Source organism: Ranitomeya imitator, chromosome 1 (genome assembly GCF_032444005.1).
Source record: "Ranitomeya imitator isolate aRanImi1 chromosome 1, aRanImi1.pri, whole genome shotgun sequence".
Classification (NCBI taxonomy): Eukaryota; Metazoa; Chordata; class Amphibia; order Anura; family Dendrobatidae; genus Ranitomeya; species Ranitomeya imitator.
Window position 1 is genome coordinate 920,938,488 of NC_091282.1, and position 24,111 is coordinate 920,962,598.

The following is a 24,111-nucleotide window of genomic DNA, read 5'->3' on the forward strand; positions in this document are numbered from 1 at the left end:
ATCTAGGTAGTATCAGCCTTTAGGATTATTTTTTGTAGCTTGTAGGGATATTTTCACTCATATCCATACACCCTTATAGCTGCTATTTGATATCACAATTGTTTAATCACGTTTATGTCTTGATATCTATATTTTTTCGTGTGGGGCATTCTACCAGCATTCATTAGGAATTACTGTAGGGGATTATATTCTTCTCCCCTGGAGGACTGTCGTATTAGATAGGGTTTTTAGGTTTTTATCCTTATTTTTTCAATTATTGTTATCTAATAAAGTATCTATTTTTTATGGGGTTTTTTTCTACTGTAAGAGATGAGTCAATAGCCACAATTTTAACAGAATCCTTAAGTCTGACTATCCTTATCTTATTAAGAGTCACCCCCAGGGCCGTAACAAAAAAAAACTTGCATCCCTCTATAAAAAAAGAAAAATTTTCAGGTAACTTTACCGATGGTTCGGGGTCCACTAGGTACACATCAGTGGGGCCTCCATCCCAAGTCTCCAACGGAACAGGACCCTGTAGAGCGCCCGCCACATCACTCTGCATCTGTTGGTGTGAGTGAACCAGGGCTTGCTGCTCCATGAACAGATTCTGCATAAATTGGAAGAGCTCATTAACCTGCTCCATGAGAGCCCGTACCGGATCCCTAATAAACTCGCACCTCACCAACTGGAAAAGACTATATGGTCAGTTATAATGTCGCCGCAGTAAGGAAGCCCAGAGCAGAACAGCGGAGAACTCACCGGGTAGCAAGCAGGACCTGAACCATGTGACAGAGGGGGAGTGGCCAGGGACAGAGCCAGGCGCTGAGGCGCAAAGGAGGCAAAAGGCACCAGAGAGTAGTCAAATGTGCTGAGGTCAATAACTGGGGGATAAGCGAGGTACAGGAGGGCGAGACTGACGGATAGTTAGGTGAAAGCCGAGAGAATAAAACAGACCAGATTGAGCACAGAGAGCAAACAAACAACACAGTATGCACACGCACACCAGGGGGTCAGGCACAAAGACAAAATAAAACTATAACTGACAGAGAATCCTAGTCCAGCGTGGATATAAGTATCCCTCCCAGATCCTAATGGAGGCCACAACAATTAACCCTGAGAATGCAGGGCGTTAACCCTGTCCAAACCATGACAGATCTCTGGAGATGGACTTGTATCCCTGGGATTGTTGATATTATCAACAATTTTAGTTCTCAAGTCGTCATACAGTTCTCTTCTTCTCTCCTTCTTTCTCTGTTCTCCATGTTTAATAGCTCACACAGAGACACAATGCAAAGATTGAGTCAGCTTTTTCCCTTTTTATCTGGTTTCAAGTGTTATTTTCACACCTGTTACTTGCCACAGGTAAGTTAGATTGAACATCACATTCTTGAAAGAAAGTTGTTTACCCACAATTTTGGAATGGTGCCAACAATTTTGTATGACAAATTTTGAGAGTTTTGTGTGCAATGATATCCAAATCACCTTTTTTCTCCATTTTTTGTGTTGTTCCAGCACACACAAAGAAAACAAACATGTGCATAAGGAGAAATACTTCATTTTTTGGAACAAAGTCAAGGGTGCAACACTTTTGGTCATGACTGTAGGAAGTAAAGAGGCGGCATGGAACCAATGAAGGCACAAAGTTATCTTTATCACATAAGAAAACCCCACTAATAAATATGTTCTAAATTAAACATGGTTTCTTCCATCAATAAGTCTCTCCTCACCATGTAAAAAATATGTATGCTACACATTTCATTTTGCTCTTTATCTCTAAAGTATGCTTTGCTACTGTCTTAAAAAAATATTTCCATTCTAGTCCAGGATGTGCCAAAAAGACACTGTTAGTATATGATAGATGTATAGGGGACGATGAACATTTTAGACACATACAATCCCGTGGGGAATACTCCTGAACATGTCTTTCCGAAATAGAAAAATAAGATGTGAATAGAACTCTTCTATCCCAAAAATTATGATGAATTCAGACCTAAGCAATTAAGTGTTTTTGGGGTATTTTTCTCAAACATATTTTTTCTCAAACAGTATACAGTGGGGCAAAAAAGTATTTAATCAGTCAGCAATAGTGCAAGTTCCACTACTTAAAAAGATGAGAGGCGTCTGTAATTTACATCATAGGTAGACCTCAACTATGGGAGACAAACTGAGAAAAAAAAATCCAGAAAATCACATTGTCTGTTTTTTTAACATTTCATTTGCATATTATGGTGGAAAATAAGTATTTGGTTAGAAACAAAATTTAATCTCAATACTTTGTAATATATCCTTTGTTGGCAATGACAGAGGTCAAACGTTTTCTGTAAGTCTTCACAAGGTTGCCACACACTGTTGTTGGTATGTTGGCCCATTCCTCCATGCAGATCTCCTCTAGAGCAGTGATGTTTTTGGCTTTTCGCTTGGCAACACGGACTTTCAACTCCCTCCAAAGGTTTTCTATAGGGTTGAGATCTGGAGACTGGCTAGGCCACTCCAGGACCTTGAAATGCTTCTTACGAAGCCACTCCTTCGTTGCCCTGGCGGTGTACTTTGGATCATTGTCATGTTGAAAGACCCAGCCACATTTCATCTTCAATGCCCTTGCTGATGGAAGGAGGTTTGCACTCAAAATCTCACGATACATGGCCCCATTCATTCTTTCATGTACCCGGATCAGTCGTCCTGGCCCCTTTGCAGAGAAACAGCCCCAAAGCATGATGTTTCCACCACCATGCTTTACAGTAGGTATGGTGTTTGATGGATGCAACTCAGTATTCTTTTTCCTCCAAACACGACAAGTTGTGTTTCTACCAAACAGTTCCAGTTTGGTTTCATCAGACCATAGGACATTCTCCCAAAACTCCTCTGGATCATCCAAATGCTCTCTAGCAAACTTCAGACGGGCCCGGACATGTACTGGCTTAAGCAGTGGGACACGTCTGGCACTGCAGGATCTGAGTCCATGGTGGCGTAGTGTGTTACTTATGGTAGGCCTTGTTACATTGGTCCCAGCTCTCTGCAGTTCATTCACTAGGTCCCCCCGCGTGGTTCTGGGATTTTTGCTCACCGTTCTTGTGATCATTCTGACCCCACGGGGTGGGATTTTGCGTGGAGCCCCAGATCGAGGGAGATTATCAGTGGTCTTGTATGTCTTCCATTTTCTAATTATTGCTCCCACTGTTGATTTCTTCACTCCAAGCTGGTTGGCTTTTGCAGATTCAGTCTTCCCAGCCTGGTGCAGGGCTACAATTTTGTTTCTGGTGTCCTTTAACAGCTCTTTGGTCTTCACCATAGTGGAGTTTGGAGTCAGACTGTTTGAGGGTGTGCACAGGTGTCTTTTTATACTGATACCAAGTTTAAACAGGTGCCATTACTACAGGTAATGAGTGGAGGAAAGAGGAGACTCTTAAAGAAGAAGTTACAGGTCTGTGAGAGCCAGAAATCTTGATTGTTTGTTTCTGACCAAATACGTATTTTCCACCATAATATGCAAATAAAATGATAAAAAAACAGACAATGTGATTTTCTGGATTTTTTTTTCTCAGTTTGTCTCCCATAGTTGAGGTATACCTATGATGTAAATTACAGACGCCTCTCATCTTTTTAAGTGGTGGAACTTGCACTATTGCTGACTGACTAAATACTTTTTTGCCCCACTGTATATACTGTAATCAATATAAGAGCTATTTTATTCCTTTGGTTTTAGAGCAGCAAACTCAAAAACGGATCCATGTGAACCGATCAGACAACAGTCATACTGTTAAGGTAGCAGACCAAGCAGATACGAGTGCATCAACATATGACCCAGGTAAATCCATTAATTATGTGAATGCATTTAGTGTTATTGAGTTATGTAAAATGTTTTGATCACTAATTATATTGATTAAAATTGCCGGGCTTCATCCTTTCAGGTGCCCCTTTGCATTTGCAAAGTTTATCTTTATGGGACATTTGTCCTTGTAAACCATAACACTTTCTTCTTCCAGACTGTTTTAATGATTGATGCCTCTTTGTGCCATTGCTTTGGTATTTTGTCATTCTTTTGTCAGTGTCTTAAAATATCCTACTTCTTTGTCAGATCCGACCATCAGTCACTTAAGTGTATAAAAACATTTCAGCAGGGATCCCTCCTAAATTAATAAAGAGATAAAGGCAAAGAATTGCTGTCAAAAATTCTGTGAAAGTTTCTAGATCCATCACATTAAACTAATAGCTTTTCTTTTATTTTATACATGATATGAAGCACTGCAGCAAAAGCTGACTGATCAGATTTACAACCAAGAGATGAAGCTAATTCTTCTCCAAAGAAACGCTGAAAATATTTCATCAAGCCTGAGCAATGTTCATAGAACACTGTACTCTCTGGAAGAGAAAATCAATGAAACTGATAAGGAGAAAATTCTGCGATCATTCCTAAAAGGTAAACATGCATCAAAACCAGTTAAGATAAATAGCATGTCCCTTCAGATTGAATTGTTTTGAAATAAAAAAAAAATTGCAACTATTTCAATCTCAGCTTGCATTCTATTAGATTTTTCTTTAAGTTTCTTTTGTGTCCCCTGTGAAACAGGGGTGGGATGAGGGGCAGGATGAGTTTCTTTATAATACATGCAAATAGTATTGGCCTTTGGAAATCCCTTTTTTTATCAGAAACACCTTCCTGAAATTAATTTATTAAAATGGTAACCTATAATGGAACCTGTATGGTTCGAGTGTAATCTCACCTGTCAAGGAATTCTGCAAGGGTTTATTACCACTGCAGAACCGCCATAGGGAAAATGAAGGATTGCATGAGTCCTCTTAAAAAAAAAATTGTTGCTGCCTTTGTTCCGGTTAATTGATGAACGTTATAAATGATGAAAAATGTTGAAATATGTTTGGCTGAAAATTTAATAATGTGACACAGCCATTGATATTATCAAAGCTTTATCGCTTTACACTAATCCAATAATATCTAACCACAGTAAATTTACGACATGTATTGGTGGGCTTTAAAGGGAATCTGTCACCAGATTTTTGCTACATCATCTGAGAGCAGCATAAAATAATGTAACACTTAGTTTACTGGGTGCAGCCATTCTGATATTTAGCATACGATTAGTTATTCAGACTATTGTCATGTCACTGGATTGTTATTGTTTTGCTCCTAAAAATCCAAATTTTAATTTTTATTATTTTGCTAGAAGTTTCTAAATCCACCTTTGCCTTTCAACACTGAATCCTTCTGGGCATGCTCTTGATTAGATTCAAGTATGTCTCAACTGAAACCTGCTCCCAAGTCTATACCACATGTTACCAAAAGTCGACTCACTTGAATACATTTACAGTTTTTTTCCTAAACTCCCATAAGTGTTCGATTGGCCAATCCACCACCTTTACTTCATTGTCATTTAATAATTTCTTCGTCAATCTCAATGTATGCTTTGGGTCATTGTCCTGCTGGAACACTATTTTGTCCTTTTCATACCCATAGTACTTGAGTATGTGACGTGATTCGTCTTGTAGGATATTCACATATAGCCCAGCATTGAGGCCACCATCGATCCTAAACGAGTATCCAATGCCTTTTTCTGTGAACTGACCACATATCATCAGAATTTTTCCACTGAAGAGTTTCTTCAATTTAACAATCTGTTAGCCCCTTATTCCCTTGTTTCTTTCAGACTTATTTGCACCCATCAGAGTCTAGTTTATTGACATCTGTTTCCAATTGTCTACTGTCCATTTTTCACACTTTTTTGCAAATTCGAGCCGTTGCTTCTTTGACGATATTGAGGTTGATGCTTCTACACCCTTTTTCAGGCCACCATTCCAGACTTTTGTAATGTGCATTGCACGGTGCTTGCATGGACGTCTGTCATGTTACAATTACAAAGAATACGAGCCACCTTCATTGCCATGTTTGTTGTGCCAGAAATGATAGACCTTGGGATAACATCCACCTCTTGAGTTTTGAATGGATGAACAGTCTTCATTTCGTATTCTTTCAATGCTCCTGCCTCTCATATGATGCAGTTTGGCAATTTTCTTGGCTGAGAGACCGCTATTGATCACCGGGTTGACACTTTCTATTTTCTTGGGAAATCTTCTTCATGGCTGCTCCTCGTTTGGAACCAATGACCTTTTGCTTGGAAATCTATCTAGTAACACATTAAGCTATTAGAAAATTTGAGAACAGGTTATATTTTGTAGTATACAGGAAAAAATATATATTTTTCCACCACCAGGAGCAAAACATTAATAATGCTGTGACAGGACAAGAATCTGCATAACTAATCAAATGCTAAATAGTTGCAAGTCAAATTTATGTATGAGATATCCAAGATGATTATCTATAAAGCGATGGTAGTCTCACATTAAAAGCAGTTGTGGATATGACATAAAATGTCACTGCATAGTAAATAAGTTATGTGGGATTGTACAGCGGTTGGGATAGGGAGCTGGCTGTCAGACACAGCCACATTCCCCATAGAGAAAATAAACAGTTTATTATCTTGTTTAACTTCTCAATACCTGTATACCTGTATTTAGCACTGACAGTGTCGCCTCCTCCAAACCCAATGGCTTGGTTGATGGCTAGGTGCAAGTAGAGATCAGAAGCTGCTCTGTCCTAGGAGACCCAGCCAGCTCAGCTATTCAGCCAGGAGACGTATTTTTTTTCCTCTGTAACTGGGGCTAGTAACAGGGAAAAAATCTATAAAAAGAATGTTTTAATATGTTAAAATCCTCCCCCCACCCCAGGCACATTTAAGTCCTTTTGGGTGGCACAGTGTGAGAAAAAAATAAAATAAAAAAGCAAAACTAAAATAGAAAAAAAAGACTTAAATAAAGCAAACAAAACTTAAAAAAGAGATTCTGCAAGTCTGAATCGCTGTTTCTGAAAAATATGTCCAATGCCTTAAAAGATTTTCTGTCAAAGGAGAATGCAATTTAACATGTTTTTAGCAGTTCTTTATGGTCATAAAAAGAAAATGAAGAATAAAATATGTAATATATAGATGCATATTTCTTATTTTACTTTACATTTTCACCCATAGTTGCAACAACAACAAAAATATTAAAATGACACAAAAATTGAGCTCCATTTATCAATAAATTAAGAGGCAAAAATATTTAAATATCCAAATGAAAGTATTTTTTTAGAGCCATTTTTAACTTGTAGATTTAGTGCAGAAAATAATCTGCTGCATGTCAATTCTTTGTGCTTTTTTGCCCTGCATTTTTCACCCTTAACTTTACTGAAGTCAGTAAAAAACACAGGCATAAATGCAGGGGAAAAACGCGTCAAAAACATGTGTTTTTGCAGCTATGTTTTTCCTGTCAAGAGATGCAGAAATGGTGCAGACATTTTACTTAACACATAAGGTTTAAGGCATATTCCAGGGATTTTCTTTTTTTTTTTTGCTTACATTAGATGTACAAGCTCATATTTTGTCTGATATCATTATGTCCACCTGGACCTACCTACATACACAGTCATTTCAACAGGATGCTAGATGCTTTTAAAAAAAGCAATAAAATATATCAATAAAAAGGGCTTATAATATCGTACAGATTCTAACATTTACAATGCAATATTTACAATGAGAACAAAATAGGTATCATTGGATATTATAGATATATAACATTGTTTTTATTACTTAAGTTTAAAAAAAAATATTTAAGGGGTTGTCCTAAACTAACTGGTGAATTTTATACTGTATGTTTAACTATGTAAATTAATAATCTTACAAAGTTTGTAATGTATTTCAATTGCAAATTCCATACATTCCCTATCTTCCTTTCTGTGTTTGGTATTCTCAATTGGATTGTCATCGGGGACTGTGATGGAGAAGTGACCGCAGCTGCTTCCATGCCTACATGCTTCTTCTGTCCCCCGCCGACCCACATCTTCAGTCCACACTGCTTCTGTCCTCACAGCCTCATTCGTTGGAATGAAATGTTATCATGTAACAGTGAAGGAAAAAGGGAGAGTCCACTGTGGTCACTTTTCTATCTCTGCTATGGAAACAGGATATAAATAGGGGACAGCGAAATAAAAAGCTGTGGTAAGTCACTGCAACTCTGATGCTGCATTTCAGTTCACAAAAGGAAGCAGGGGGAGTGCCAGCAGCACTCTGATGATGTACCATTTGTGAATACACTGCACCTGCTGGGATACTCAAATGAATCATCATCGGAAGTGAGAAAAAAACATAAACAGGAAGAGTAGAGAGGGAATGGTAGGGAAGTTTTCATTGAAGAACATTAGAAAAGTGGTTAGGTTGTTGAATAAAATAGTTAGACATATAGTATTAAATTAAATGTTAGTTTTGGACAACCCCTTTAATATTTTAACATGAAACAGAATGGACAAAATAATTTACATAAGCTATTTTGAATAGACAAAAGCATGCTCTCAGAGCAAAATGATGTAGGAACAAATACAATGAACTTAAATATTTTCCTTTATTTTAGATTTAAAAACGAAAAGTATAACGGAATTAATCAAAGAAATTGTTAAGGATCAGTTGACTGAGCTGCAGGGAGACATGAAGGAATCTGTAGCTCAGATGTACAAAAGTATGTCTGAATTATCTCTTGGCGTTGAACGGACAAAAGAATTTGTGAAAACACTGAATCATACTATAATTTCTACTCATGACAAGTGTGTACTAGAAGAAGAGAAGAAGGCAACGATGGATGATGTGGTAGAACTCAAGAATCGAGTTGAGAATTTAAAAAATTCAGCTTTTGTGTGCACAACATCTTTTAAAGAAATGGAGGAAAAGCATTTGACCCTAGAGAAGGAATTAGAAAGTGAGAAATTAAGAAACAAGGAGTATTTTGAGTCATTGAATAACACATTGAGCAAAATAAAGGACATTCATAGTCAAATGTTAACGGGGGAACATACAAAGGAGCCAAGAGTGTCAGCAGAAAATAGTCCCATGGATGAAAACCTAACTGAATATGTTATTATTTTACAAGACAGATTAAAAAAGCAGAATGTAATGATGCTCCAACTGTATGATGATATTAATTCACAGGACATAAAAATCAATAATCTTACAATAATGTTAGATCTTCAAAAGCAATCGATTGAGAAAGCCTGTGAAGACAGATTTTCATCTTGCAAGAACGATTTTCAGAAGCAGTTAAAGGGAGCTGAAGAGAACATGCATGTGTTAAACAAAACTGTATCTGATGTGGTGCTTCCTCTGGATGACAAGATTGATAAAATGAATGAGCAAATAAGTGATTTGTGCTATGACATGGAAATACTACAACCTTTATTAGAAAGAGGGGCACCATTTAGCATGGCATCTGATGATGAACATAGAACAAATATGGCTGAAGTCAACAATGAGATAAAGAATATTACACAATTTTTGAATGAACTAGTTTCTAGAATGGAAGAACTTGCTAAAGGTCAGAAGGAACTTCGTAGTAAAGCGGAAACTGGGGAACAAATGTTTGAAAGACGCCTTAGTGAGTGTCTCATAGTAGCTGAAGATGGATTCAACAGCACTACAGATATAATAAATAATGCTGTTGATTCTATCCATGATAATTTTGTAATGAAATCGACTGTATCTGAAATCGAAAATGTAGTTGAGCTCTACTATAACTCCACAATTGAGAAGTTGGAAAAGGTTATGCTGGCCATTCCTCAATTGAACAAAACTTTAAATAACCTGGTTAGCCAATCAGGATCAAGTCAACAGGAAAATGAACAGACTCTGTATTATAAGAAGGTGTCAAATGAAAATAGCATCAACTTGTTAACTTATGTTGAGCTTTATCAAAAGATTAATGCCATGCAAGTCATGTTAAAGCAAAATCAACTAAACATAACCCACATGGAAGAGAAACTGCAAATCTCAGAAAATAAGGCAAACAGTTGCCAATCCCTTATTCAAAGTATAGAATCCCAGGTGAATCTCATCCTTGCTAACCCTACAATTTCTCCAAAGAATAAAAAGGATGAAGCAATCTTAAAAGGCAATATCCAATCTGATGTAAACTCAAGACTTAAGACCCTTGAGTTTAAATCTGTCCGAATGTCAACAAGTATTCCCCAACTAAATAAAACAGCCAATGAGGCTAAGGTCTTGTGCCAAAGCATATTCATCACTGTTAAAAAAGTAAATGACAGTGTGCCCCAGTTAATCAAAGCTGCCCAGTTAAATATAACACATTTACAGAATGGCTTTGAGGAGTTGATTCGTTCATTGATGGAAATAAAAATGGAAACAGTCCTGTCAAATCTGTCTTCCTACATTGATAATTCACTATCTGATGTAAGAAATAACATGATTAAACTTCAAAAACAGATGAAAGCCCCTGTAAAGAAGACACTTCCACCTAAAAAGATTGTGGTCAACCCAACTTCATCTGCCACTGGACGTAGTCAGAGAAACACTGATATTGCAGATCAAGGTGAGTAATGTAGTATTAATGCATTTAGATTGATGGACAGCATGGTTGCACAGTGGCTAGCAATATTGTACTTTCAGGGTTCCAGTCAAGGGTTTGAATCCAACCATGGACAATATTCACATAAAATTGCTGTTTAAGTAGGTTTCCACCAGGTATTGGGCTTTTTATTAAATGTATGTTCACATGACATCTTTTCAAGGCAGATTTTGAGTGTTTTGGTATGAAACCCACCTGAAAATGCACTAATTAAATAAACACTCAAAAGGATGAGCATGTGAATTTCCATGTAAAAATGACTTGCTTTTAAGCATTTTTGAACCGCTTCAGTTTTCCAAAGATGCCAATTAGTAACATAGTAACATAGTAACATAGTTAGTAAGGCCGAAAAAAGACATTTGTCCATCCAGTTCAGCCTATATTCCATCATAATAAATCCCCAGATCTACGTCCTAGTGTTGAGCCACATCCCTAGTGTTCGAGTTCGGTTCAGTTCGTCAAACAGGGACTTGTTTGATGAAATTTTCGTCGAACTCTGTCGAACCCCATTGAAACCAATGGCAGGCAAACACAAACACATACAAACACATGGAAAACACATAAAAAACACCTTAACCTTCGTCCGGCTGAGTAGGTACAATTGTAACTATTCCGTTTTAAAATTGCAATAACTTTTTTTTTCGAAAAGCCGTAGAGGGCTGAAATTTTGTGACATCTCTGCAGTTTTGGTCCAGAATATATTGGCCAAATTTCAATAAAATATATATGAATTATGCATCCTGACGAAGGTTGAAAGGTGTCCAAAAGCTGACAAACTGCTCAGAAGACACAACAAATACATGGAAAAGTCACAACTGCATATAGTCATGTGAAAAGAAAAGAGGTGGAGCAGTAAAAGGAGGAGGATACACAGATACAGGCATGTCATGCCCTTCTAAAATCAAGAAAGGCTGGAGTAAAAATCCAAACTCACTCTACCAACATCCAGACATCTTGACAAAAAAAAGAAAAAATAAATATCTTTAGCTAGAATGGCGGCGGGTCCATTCAGAACACTTTCCTTAGAAGACATAGTGGTACCCCCGTTGGAAGTTGTGCCAAAAAATGAACCCAATACATTCAGACTAATCCACCATTTGTCATATCCAAGGGGCAGGTCAGTAAATGACAACATCGATGCGGAACCAAGTACAGTACTATGTACTGTTTCTCCTTTGACGAGGCAATCAGGCGGGTCAAGAAGTTGGTAAGGGGCACCCTAATGGCCAAAACAGACATTGAGGGGGCGATCCGGTTACTACCTGTGCCTCCGAATAGTGTCCTCCCATTGGGTTGTTTCTGTGAAGGAGCATACTACATAGATCGCTGTTTGCCCATGGGGTGCTCCATATCCTGCTCACTATTTGAGTTGTTTAGTTGCTTCCTCGAATGTGTCGTCATGGACCTTTGTAAGGCGGCACATATTATCCATTACCTCGACGACTTCTTATGCCTGGGCCCAAAAGATTCGCCACAGTGTGAAAACACGCGGTAGTCCACCTGTGAGAAGGAGAGAGCTGGAGGGAGAGTGGACACCCCAGAGCCGAGGGGTTAGATTGAGAAAGAAAGAAGGTGGTGTAGCTTGCTTCATGGGTGGGGTACTCTGCTAAGTAGCAGAAATTGCTCCTAGGCCCAAAAGGATTTCCTGGGCCAAATGCTGTTAAAAAATAGTACTTAGGTAAACAGGCAGTGTAGCTTGCTTCATGGGTGAAGTATGCTGCTGAGTAGCACCTAATTCTATTAGGCCTAAAAGGATTTCCTGGGCTAGATGCCGTTACAAAATAGTAGTTAGGTAAACAGGCGGTGTAGCTTGCTTCATGGGTGGGGTACGCTGCTGAGTAGCACCAAATTCTACTATTCCCAAAAGGATTTCCTGGGCCAGATGCCGTTAAAAATTGTACTTAGGTAAACAGGCGGTGGGTGGCTAGGCTACTCTGCTGACGTGCAGACACTGCTCCTAGGCCCTAAACTATTAACTGGATTAGATGCAGTGAAAATAGAGATACACAGGTGGTATAGTTTTTTCATAGGCGGGCTACTCTGCTGACGTGCAGACACTGCTCCTAGGCCCTAAACTATTAACTGGATTAGATGCAGTGAAAATTGAGATACACAGGTGGTATAGTTTTTTCACAGGCGGGCTACTCTGCTGACATGCAGACACTGCTCCTAGGCCCTAAACTGTTAACTGGACTAGATGCAGTGAAAATTGAGATACACAGGCGGTGTAGTTAGTTTCACAGGCGGACTACTCTGCTGACGTGCAGACACTGCTCCTAGGCCCTAAACTATTAAATGGATTAGATGCAGTGAAAATTGAGATACACAGGTGGTGTAGATAGTTTCACAGGCGGGCTAATCTACTGACATGCAGACACTGCTCCTAGGCCCTAAACTATTAACTGGATTAGATGCAGTGAAAATTGAGATACAAAGGTGGTATAGTTTTTTCACAGGCGGGCTACTCTGCTGACGTGCAGACACTGCTCCTAGGCCCTAAACTGTTAACTGGACTAGATGCAGTGAAAATTGAGATACACAGGCGGTGTAGTTAGTTTCACAGGCGGGCTACTCTGCTGACGTGCAGATACTGCTCCTAGGCCCTAAACTATTAAATGGATTAGATGCAGTGAAAATTGAGATACACAGGTGGTGTAGATAGCTTCACAAGCGGGCTACTCAGATGACTATCAGACAATGCTACTAGCCCAAAAGGATTGGCTGAGCTAGATTACACCAAATGCTGTGACAAACACTTGCACAGCACTGGCACAGACCTGCCTGGCAAACAGTGCTATGAACGGCTGTAACCTACCCTGAAAAGGGCTGATATTACAACTAGTTCCGACTCCTCCCGACTCCCTAAACCTATCTCTCTGACAATTCGCTAAAAAAAACACTCTTTGTCTGTATAGCGCCCACAGCAGCAGCAGTGCCGTCTAACACTAAGCTGCAGCAGTGAAGAAATGGTGGCGACAGGGCAAATGGCTGGTTCTTATAGGGCAAGGACATGTGACATACACAGCCAATGACACATGCCCTTGCTTGTGTGCATCACTTGCACATTGCTGTGTGTGTGCGCACTACTGACAGGCTGAGAGACTGCACCGCCCCACTGTAAATGCGGGAAAGAAAAAAAATGGAGATCGGCGTTATTTCAGCACAGATCTATCCCCCGCCCCCCACCGACTATACGCTGAAACAGTCTATTAACAATGTTAAACAGTTTTAATGTGCAAATCAAGCTAGGCTTTTGGTGAACGAACAGTTATAGAACAGAAACTCGAACAGCCGAATTTTAAGCAAATTGTTCGGGTTCGTCGAACGAATCGAACACCGCCCAAAACAGCTCGAATTTGAAAATTGGTGAACAGTTCGACTCGAACACCGCTCGTCTCTAATGCCAATCAGTTGAGAGAAGTAAGCTGACCATTCTTCAAGCATTTTCTGCTCTGAAAATACTCTTCACTTTACAATACAAGTCAATAGGAAGGGTCACAAGTCATCCAAGTGTATTTTTGAGCGTTTTGCCAGCATTTTAATTTGAATAACGGGTAGACCTTTGGAAAATGCCAATAAAAAAGTGTCTCGAAAGTGCAGTAAACAACCTATCAGAAAAATGTTGAAGGCCAAAATATACTCATGAAAAAAACAAAAAACTCTAAAAAAGATATTTTGGGAAAAAATACAGTCGTTTCTATAAGCATCTTCTTTTTGAAAATCTCGGCGAGTTCACTTGCTTGAATACACATCATGTTGTGTGTACGCAACCTAAGACTTCCAAACTATATTGGTAGACTAATTGGCTTTCCATGAAATTGACAGTAATGTTTCTGAGAAATGGAAATTTATTGTGAACCTCACTAGAGATAAGGACCTATCTGAGTGAAGACAATCTCTTTATAAATATCCTATGTATAAAAAAAATAATAATAGGGCATTATAAAGAGCGCCATATGGTGGAACACTCAGCAAATGTAATTTTATTGGTAGAAAGAGCTACAGGAACTATTTGCAAGTATCCTACATTTTGGACGCATCTCTAATAAGGGAATCTTTCAAATAGGTTTCACACCCCAAACTATATATATGAGCATGTAGCTCTTTTAAGATAGGTCCTGCAATACCCGTACATGACCAGTTTGTTCCTCTGTTACTGAGTAATCAGAGTCTTAATAAATATGAAAATGTTATTGTTAAATCTGAAGCTTCTATCACTCCACCTCTGTTTCCTGCCTAGCGCCGGCTCTTCCTGCTTGACTGATAGCTCCTTTGCCTGAAGTCACACATTATAAAGGCTGTCAGTAAAGCATGAGAAAGCTCCGATGGACTGGAAATAGAGCTGGAGTGACAGAGGATTGAGATATGCATCCTTATTTTCATGCAAATTCAAATGCTAATTTCTCAGTAATGGAGGAATGGACTGGCTATGTAAAGGTATTGTTCAATTACAGGGTGAAGCACTCTATCCAAAATGCGCATCGGGGCATGTGTCTGTCCATACTGACATGACCACACAGGTAATCAATTGTTACTCTACCATTTATCTTCATCAAGCATTTTTGTGGCTTCCTTACCTGGGCGCTGCATTGCCACTATGGCATTCACCTATACAGCACTGTGGCTTTTTGGCGCAAATTTGGGATATATTATACTTGGCATATTTGTATATTTTCTTATTTTCATATTTGCACTCTTTGCCCTCCTGTGGTATCACGAATACCCTGCTTGCCTATATACATATGCACCTGCACTTTATTGCCACTTTATGCATTACCTATGTATGTTACCTGTTTATTATGATTTTTTGAGGCACATGCCATAACTACATTTTATTATGTACATATCTGTTGAACTTACATACATTGATTTTTTCCAGTAATAAGTACTTATCGGTTATGATCCCTGTAGATTATATGTTTTATTAATATCCATTATGGATGAATTAAAATACGGTACATCTTCTAAGTACTATTGTCAGTCACATATAGGTTATTTTTCTCGCCTGTTTTGTTTACTGCAGATATACACTTCGTGTTGTCATTATCATGGTACTACACTCTGCTTCCCTGTATTGTTTTAATGAATAAATTATGCTTTTTGTACTACACACATGTATTGCTTTTCAATCTTTCAAGTATTGGACCTTACAATTCGTTTTTTTTCCTTTAATTGTCTCATTTTAACTTGTATGTCAAAGAGTTGCATGCACATAAAGTATTTCCCTTTAAATGTGCATAAGCACAAATTCTGCAATAATTTTAATTAATTACAGTATCTTCTTTATCTAGATTATTGTTTTAAAGCAGTTAAAATATTTTGAATATTAAGAATTGGTTATTTCATATACTATACTGTAATTAGCAGGAAGCTATGTGCTAAACCTACTAAGTACACCAAAAGTCAATATAAGCTGCTATTTTTCTTCCAGATGAATATTTTAGTTGCAACAGCGGACCTTGTTTAAATGGAGGAACTTGCATTAACGATGTGAAAGGCTATATATGCGCCTGTCGCCATCCTTTTGGAGGAGCAAATTGTAGTGTAAAGATGTCAGATGACAATACCCAATCACTAGGCAAGTACTCCATTAGTTTCTCTATTAACTGTGTGGATTACTGTATATAACACAGACAAAAAAGATGGTAACAGAAAGTATGGATGAATTGGAAGTACATTTTTGTAAGATCCCGATCTTAGGTTTCCCTTTCAATAAACAATCACAGACTAAAGTTGGCAAAAAAAGATTTGAATATTTTTCTTTTTAAAGACAATAGTACATGCTTAAAGGGAACCGGTCACTAGGATTATGCTGAGTAACCTACAGACAGTGTCAGGTTGGCAGCGTTATACTGACTAAAATGATTCCTTGGTTGATGAAATCCATCTTGTGGTTGTTGTTTAATCTTTATTTGCAGCTTTGAGTTAATGAGATTCTGGTGCTCTGGGACAGCCGGTGGTGAGGTGGTCTTTATGTGATGCTCTGCTTAGGTATTCATATTGATGGCTTATGACAGGTCACTGATCCCTCAGTGACCTGCCCCTATTTTAGATACTGATTACTATATGTATAAAAAAGCACTTTCAGCAGGCAGGCATGTACAATGTACATTAAATTGTTTATTTAGTCATATACATTGATTATGAAAAAAAAATCTCACAAAATGGAACTAGTCGCGCCTGCGCAGTTGCATCTATCGGCGATCCGATAGATGCTACTGAGCAGGCACCGTCTGCACCATTTTGCTAGAGGAAAAAGAAATTGTCTCCACAAAGGTGGCGCCTGCACAGTAGCATCTATTGATGATCCGATAGATGCTACTGCTCAGGCGCCGGCGGCACCATCTTGGTGGAGACAATTTTTTTTCCTCTAGCAAAATGGCATTGGCGGCATCTGTGCAGTAGCAACTTTCAGATCGCCGATAGATGCTACTGCACAGGCGCTGCTGGTGCCATCTTGATGGAGACAATTTTCTTTTTCCTCTAGCAAAATGGCACTGCCGACACCTGCGCAGTAGCGTCTTTCAGATCATCGATAGATGCTAATGCCCATGCGTGGACGGCACCATTTTGAGAGTTTTTTTATTTCATAATCAATGTATATTTCTAAACAAAACAATTTAATGCACATTACACATGCGATCATAGTGCAGTGCATGCACCGCCGCCTGCCTGCTGGAAGGGAGCTTTTTTAATCAAAAAATCATCAAACCAGGGATTCAAGCTTGAGGAGGCTAATTTGCATATTCCAGGTGCCTTCTGGGAAAGCGAAGAGTCTCCCTAAGCTAGAAGATCGTTGGGTACAGCCGGGACCAGCTGCTTGGAAAGAATCACCAAACCAGGGATTCAAGCTTGAGGAGGCTAATTTGCATATTCCAGGTGCCTTCTGGGAAAGCGAAGAGTCTCCCTAAGCTAGAAGATCGTTGGGTACAGCCGGGACCAGCTGCTTGGAAAGAATCATCAAACCAGGGATTCAAGCTTGAGGAGGCTAATTTGCATATTCCAGGTGCCTTCTGGGAAAGCGAAGAGTCTCCCTAAGCTAGAAGATCGTTGGGTACAGAATTTTTGCCTGTAGGACATTATTGCAAGAGAGCTTGGCTGAGTAGATTACACAAGAAGGAAAACACACAGCAAGTCAGCAGGATCTAGGAGCAACATGGCAGATGTGACAACCTACATGGTGAGCTGCAGCATGTGCTACATGTTCACAGATCGACCAGAAGAAGAATTAAATTTCACCTGTCAGAAGTGTAGACTAGTGGCCCTTTTAGAAGAAAAGGTGCGGGGTCTGGAAGAAAGAATAGCAACCTTGAAACTCATCAAAGAGAATGAAGACTTTCTAGACAGAACAGAAGCATCTCTACTGGTCACAGAAGGTGAAAAAAGTGTCAGAGAACCTCCAAAAGCAGATGAGTGGAAGCATGTGACCAAAAGAAGCAAGAAGACCATGGAGAAATCACCAACCACACAACTGAAGAACCGATATCAAATCTTTGTAGAGGATGAAGATGGCACACCTAAGGATGAAGCAATACCAGCAAGCAAAAAAGAAAAGGGCACACAGCAACAAGTGACAGCAAAAAGTACAGCCAAGAAGCAACGAAGAGTGGTGGTGGTGGGAGACTCACTACTGAGAGGCACAGAAGCAGCCATCTGCAGACCGGACATAACTGCAAGAGAAGTATGCTGCCTTCCAGGTGCGATGATCAAGGATGTGACCGATAGGATACCAAAGCTCTTCAACTCCAAGGACGTCCACCCATTTCTTCTGATACATGTTGGCACCAATGACACGGCAAGGAAGGACCTACCGACAATCTGAAAATATTTTGAAGAGTTGGGGAAGAAAGTAAAGGAACTGGATGCACAGGTAGTTTTTTCTTCTATCCTTCCAGTAGACGGGCATAGCACCAGGAGATGGAACAGGATGCTTGATGCAAACAACTGGCTAAGACGATGGTGCAGACAACAAGGATTCGGATTCCTGGACCACGGTGTGAATTACTTGTACGATGTACTCCTCGCCAGAGACGGACTACACCTCAACAAACCTGGGAAACACACATTCGCCAGAAGACTCGCTACACTCATCAGGAGGGCGTTAAACTAGAAGAAGAGGGGACGGGAAGAAAAACATTAGACTTGAACAAAGAAGATCCAGGAAAACATACTCAGAAGGGAGGTAAGAACATTTCTAAAACAATCCACAGCGAGGAGATTGGAACAAAACAAAATCCTCTAAACTGCATGCTTGCAAACGCCAGAAGCCTGACAAACAAGATGGAAGAACTAGAAGCAGAAATATCTACAGGTAACTTTGACATAGTGGGAATAACCGAGACATGGTTAGATGAAAGCTATGACTGGGCAGTTAACTTACAGGGTTACAGTCTGTTTAGAAAGGATCGTAAAAATCGGAGAGGAGGAGGGGTTTGTCTCTATGTAAAGTCTTGTCTAAAGTCCACTTTAAGGGAGGATATTAGCGAAGGAAATGAGGATGTCGAGTCCATATGGGTCGAAATTCATGGAGGGAAAAATGGTAACAAAATTCTCATTGGGGTCTGTTACAAACCCCCAAATATAACAGAAACCATGGAAAGTCTACTTCTAAAGCAGATAGATGAAACTGCAACCCATAATGAGGTCCTGGTTATGGGGGACTTTAACTACCCGGATATTAACTGGGAAACAGAAACCTGTGAAACCCATAAAGGCAACAGGTTTCTGCTAATAACCAAGAAAAATTATCTTTCACAATTGGTGCAGAATCCAACCAGAGGAGCAGCACTTTTAGACCTAATACTATCTAATAGACCTGACAGAATATCAAATCTGCAGGTGGTCGGGCATCTAGGAAATAGCGACCACAATATTGTACAGTTTCATCTGTCTTTCACTAGGGGGACTTGTCAGGGAGTCACAAAAACACTGAACTTTAGGAAGGCAAAGTTTGACCAGCTTAGAGATGCCCTTAATCTGGTAGACTGGGACAATATCCTCAGAACTAATAATACAGATAATAAATGGGAAATGTTTAAGAACATCCTAAATAGGCAGTGTAAGCGGTTTATACCTTGTGGGAATAAAAGGACTAGAAATAGGAAAAACCCAATGTGGCTAAACAAAGAAGTAAGACAGGCAATTAACAGTAAAAAGAAAGCATTTGCACTACTAAAGCAGGATGGCACCATTGAAGCTCTAAAAAACTATAGGGAGAAAAATACTTTATCTAAAAAACTAATTAAAGCTGCCAAAAAGGAAACAGAGAAGCACATTGCTAAGGAGAGTAAAACTAATCCCAAACTGTTCTTCAACTATATCAATAGTAAAAGAATAAAAACTGAAAATGTAGGCCCCTTAAAAAATAGTGAGGAAAGAATGGTTGTAGATGACGAGGAAAAAGCTAACATATTAAACACCTTCTTCTCCACGGTATTCACGGTGGAAAATGAAATGCTAGGTGAAATCCCAAGAAAAAATGAAAACCCTATATTAAGGGTCACCAATCTAACCCAAGAAGAGGTGCGAAACCGGCTAAATAAGATTAAAATAGATAAATCTCCAGGTCCGGATGGCATACACCCACGAGTACTAAGAGAACTAAGTAATGTAATAGATAAACCATTATTTCTTATTTTTAGGGACTCTATAGCGACAGGGTCTGTTCCGCAGGATTGGCGCATAGCAAATGTGGTGCCAATATTCAAAAAGGGCTCTAGAAGTGAACCTGGAAATTATAGGCCAGTAAGTCTAACCTCTATTGTTGGTAAAATATTTGAAGGGTTTCTGAGGGATGTTATTCTGGATTATCTCAATGAGAATAACTGTTTAACTCCATATCAGCATGGGTTTATGAGAAATCGCTCCTGTCAAACCAATCTAATCAGTTTTTATGAAGAGGTAAGCTATAGGCTGGACCACGGTGAGTCATTGGACGTGGTATATCTCGATTTTTCCAAAGCGTTTGATACCGTGCCGCACAAGAGGTTGGTACACAAAATGAGAATGCTTGGTCTGGGGGAAATTGTGTGTAAATGGGTTAGTAACTGGCTTAGTGATAGAAAGCAGAGGGTGGTTATAAATGGTATAGTCTCTAACTGGGTCGCTGTGACCAGTGGGGTACCGCAGGGGTCAGTATTGGGACCTGTTCTCTTCAACATATTCATTAATGATCTGGTAGAAGGTTTACACAGTAAAATATCGATATTTGCAGATGATACAAAACTATGTAAAGCAGTTAATACAAGAGAAGATAGTATTCTGCTACAGATGGATCTGGATAAGTTGGAAACTTGGGCTGAAAGGTGGCAGATGAGGTTTAACAATGATAAATGTAAGGTTATACACATGGGAAGAAGGAATCAATGTCACCATTACACACTGAATGGGAAACCACTGGGTAAATCTGACAGGGAGAAGGACTTGGGGATCCTAGTTAATGATAAACTTACCTGGAGCAGCCAGTGCCAGGCAGCAGCTGCCAAGGCAAACAGGATCATGGGGTGCATTAAAAGAGGTCTGGATACACATGATGAGAGCATTATACTGCCTCTGTACAAATCCCTAGTTAGACCGCACATGGAGTACTGTGTCCAGTTTTGGGCACCGGTGCTCAGGAAGGATATAATGGAACTAGAGAGAGTACAAAGGAGGGCAACAAAATTAATAAAGGGGATGGGAGAACTACAATACCCAGATAGATTAGCGAAATTAGGATTATTTAGTCTAGAAAAAAGACGACTGAGGGGCGATCTAATAACCATGTATAAGTATATAAGGGGACAATACAAATATCTCGCTGAGGATCTGTTTATACCAAGGAAGGTGACGGGCACAAGGGGGCATTCTTTGCGTCTGGAGGAGAGAAGGTTTTTCCACCAACATAGAAGAGGATTCTTTACTGTTAGGGCAGTGAGAATCTGGAATTGCTTGCCTGAGGAGGTGGTGATGGCGAACTCAGTCGAGGGGTTCAAGAGAGGCCTGGATGTCTTCCTGGAGCAGAACAATATTGTATCATACAATTAGGTTCTGTAGAAGGACGTAGATCTGGGGATTTATTATGATGGAATATAGGCTGAACTGGATGGACAAATGTCTTTTTTCGGCCTTACTAACTATGTTACTATGTTACTATGTTACTAATACATACAATAATTAGTATGCAAAATAGAGGGACGGTCACTGAGATATCATTTTAATCAGTATAACGGCGCCAACCTGACACTGTCAGTAGGTTACTGTGCACAATCCTGCTGACAGGTTCCCTTTAATGGTTTCAGGTCACACTTTTGGGTTCAAAAGCTGGATAATTGCAATGTACACTTTTGGCATTATTACACTATAAAGACACTATTTACGTCTGGCCACAAAACACTACAAGATATTAAAAAAGTACATAACTTTAATAGTATAATATATCAAAACAATCAATATGACACATATAAAAAAACAGAGCTATTTGAGTTCGGCCAAGGTACACCAGTAAAAACGTGGTGTTACATCATGGGTATATGACACGGAAAAAAGAGATTCTTGTACTACAACACATATGCTAATTACCCCTAACAAAAATTAGTGCCTATAAAGAGACTGTGCTAATTGCTGTAAAATTCAGGGGAATAGCATATCCTAACTGCTATGTAGAGAAATTGTAATCTAATATCATCTAAATGTATCTGTTCAGTGACCACTCATTGACAAAATATCCATATAGCAGAGGAACTATTATGAACATTTAATATACCTGACCCATGTTAACATCCATGAGTGCAGATACGCGCCACTACATGTGTTTCGCTATCCGCTTCCTCGGGGGGCCAGGCAGTTAGGATATGCTATTCCCTTGAATTTGCACAGTCTCTTTATAGGCACTATTTTTTTGTTATGGGTAATTAGCATATGCGTTGTAGTACAAGAATCACATTTTTCCGTGTCATATGTAACACCATGTTTTACTGGTGTACCGTGGCTGAACTCAAATAGCTCTGTTTTTTGATATATGTCATATTGATTGACTGTTTTGATATATTATACTATTAAAGTTATGTACTTTTAAAATATTTTGTAGTGTTTTGTGGTCAATATGCTCCGGTTTCTGGTAGTTACATGCCGTTTAGGAGCTCCATAGGGTATATACCCACATTAGTCCTGGCTGACAGTCCCGGGACTTTTTGCTATAGACTATGGTATCTGTATTTGAGATTGTGTTTCTCACTTCTGTTGATGCAGAATTCTTGAATATTTTATAATATAGCTTAAACAAAATCTAATACAAACACAGGATAAAGTAAATTCAGGTTTCTTATCTATATTACATTTACTCTTCTCACTAGAACTTTACAGGGAAACAATAATAGTACAGAATGTGTGTTACCGGACAGAACTGTTGGATGACAATGAGATAAATAGAGGAATAGTCTCTTTTACACCTGGCCCTATTTCTTTAACCCCTTCCTTAAATGACTTTTTTTTGCCAATTACTTTTAGTTCACTACAGGCTTACATCCTACACAGATACAATTAGGCCCAGTGACAATCTCTTCAGAGCTGCTGTTTTTTACTATCAAACCATGTTGTTTCCATCCTGTCCTGACATCTATCTCAACGTTGTGGCAGTCTACCTGCAATTAACTCCTCCCAAGATTAACAACAAACTCAGTTTAACGCTACTACATGCTCCAGTGACTTTCTCAACACTTGCTAGACAATTTCTCAGTGGCAGCTTTTGTTCCTAAAAAAGTATACTAGGTGACCAACTAGAACATCTTCACAAGCCCCTTCTCACTTTCTCTGGTATCCAGCCCAGTATCTCTTTGTTTTGATGAACAAACTATTTGATCTTCAGCTCACCTACACACTTTTATTGAATAAGGCCAGACTTAACTAACATATAGGTTAATTGCAGATCTTTCAGGCAGAGCATGCAGATCATCCACATTAAGCTCCTTGGTGCCAACACTTTATCATATCCTCTCTGACCCTACGCTCAGCATTTTGGGCAGCAGTCAAGCTTAACAACACACTTTCACAACAGCACTAGGCTCCTTCGAGGCCAACATTGACACCGTTATCACTATCCATCATAGTTAACAACCTTGACACCATCATTATTAGTACCAACTACTATATTAAACGATGGTAGCAAGGTTGTGTATCCAGCATCACTTTAAGCTGAAGGACATCAAGAAGCAAAGTCACAAGAGTGACCAGGTTGTACTGAACTCGATCTCCAGTAACTTATAGTTATACAGATCATTTTTTGTCCTGTCAGCAACTGGCAAACATCTGTCTCTCATTAATATATCAGATGCCTGGCATATACTGGATATAAAGACATTCTTAACAATAAAACTGTAAGCATCAGAGAATGAAATCCCCCAACTTTAAAAAAATAAATAAATATATATATTGAAATTTCAGCCTTTTTTCTCCTTTCCAATAAGACTTTTGAATCAGACTGCACAAGATTATGCTATCTGTAATGATGATGAAGCTTAAGTAGACACACTATGAAAACAAGTCTTGAATGAAGACTAAGTTTAGTTGCTTCTTTTTCATTGTAGATGTATCAGATCAGTAGAAAAATGGTTGCAGGGGTAGGCATTGCCTTTACCACTTCCCATTTGTCTTTAAGGGATTTTATCTCCAGTTATTACAACTGATACAGGTCTTGTA

General features: G+C 39.1%; 1 protein-coding gene across 1 annotated transcript in view; it reads left to right on the forward strand.

Annotated features, from left to right (window-relative positions):
* Window positions 1-24,111, forward strand: part of MMRN1 (multimerin 1) — a 208,986-nt gene that overhangs the window by 180,837 nt on the left and 4,038 nt on the right. Inside the window, exons 4-7 of the mRNA XM_069743565.1 lie at window positions 3,686-3,787; window positions 4,223-4,399; window positions 8,437-10,401; window positions 15,869-16,015. Of these exons, the coding sequence (XP_069599666.1) occupies window positions 3,686-3,787; window positions 4,223-4,399; window positions 8,437-10,401; window positions 15,869-16,015 (2,391 nt within the window). The remainder of the gene's footprint in view (window positions 1-3,685; window positions 3,788-4,222; window positions 4,400-8,436; window positions 10,402-15,868; window positions 16,016-24,111) is intronic.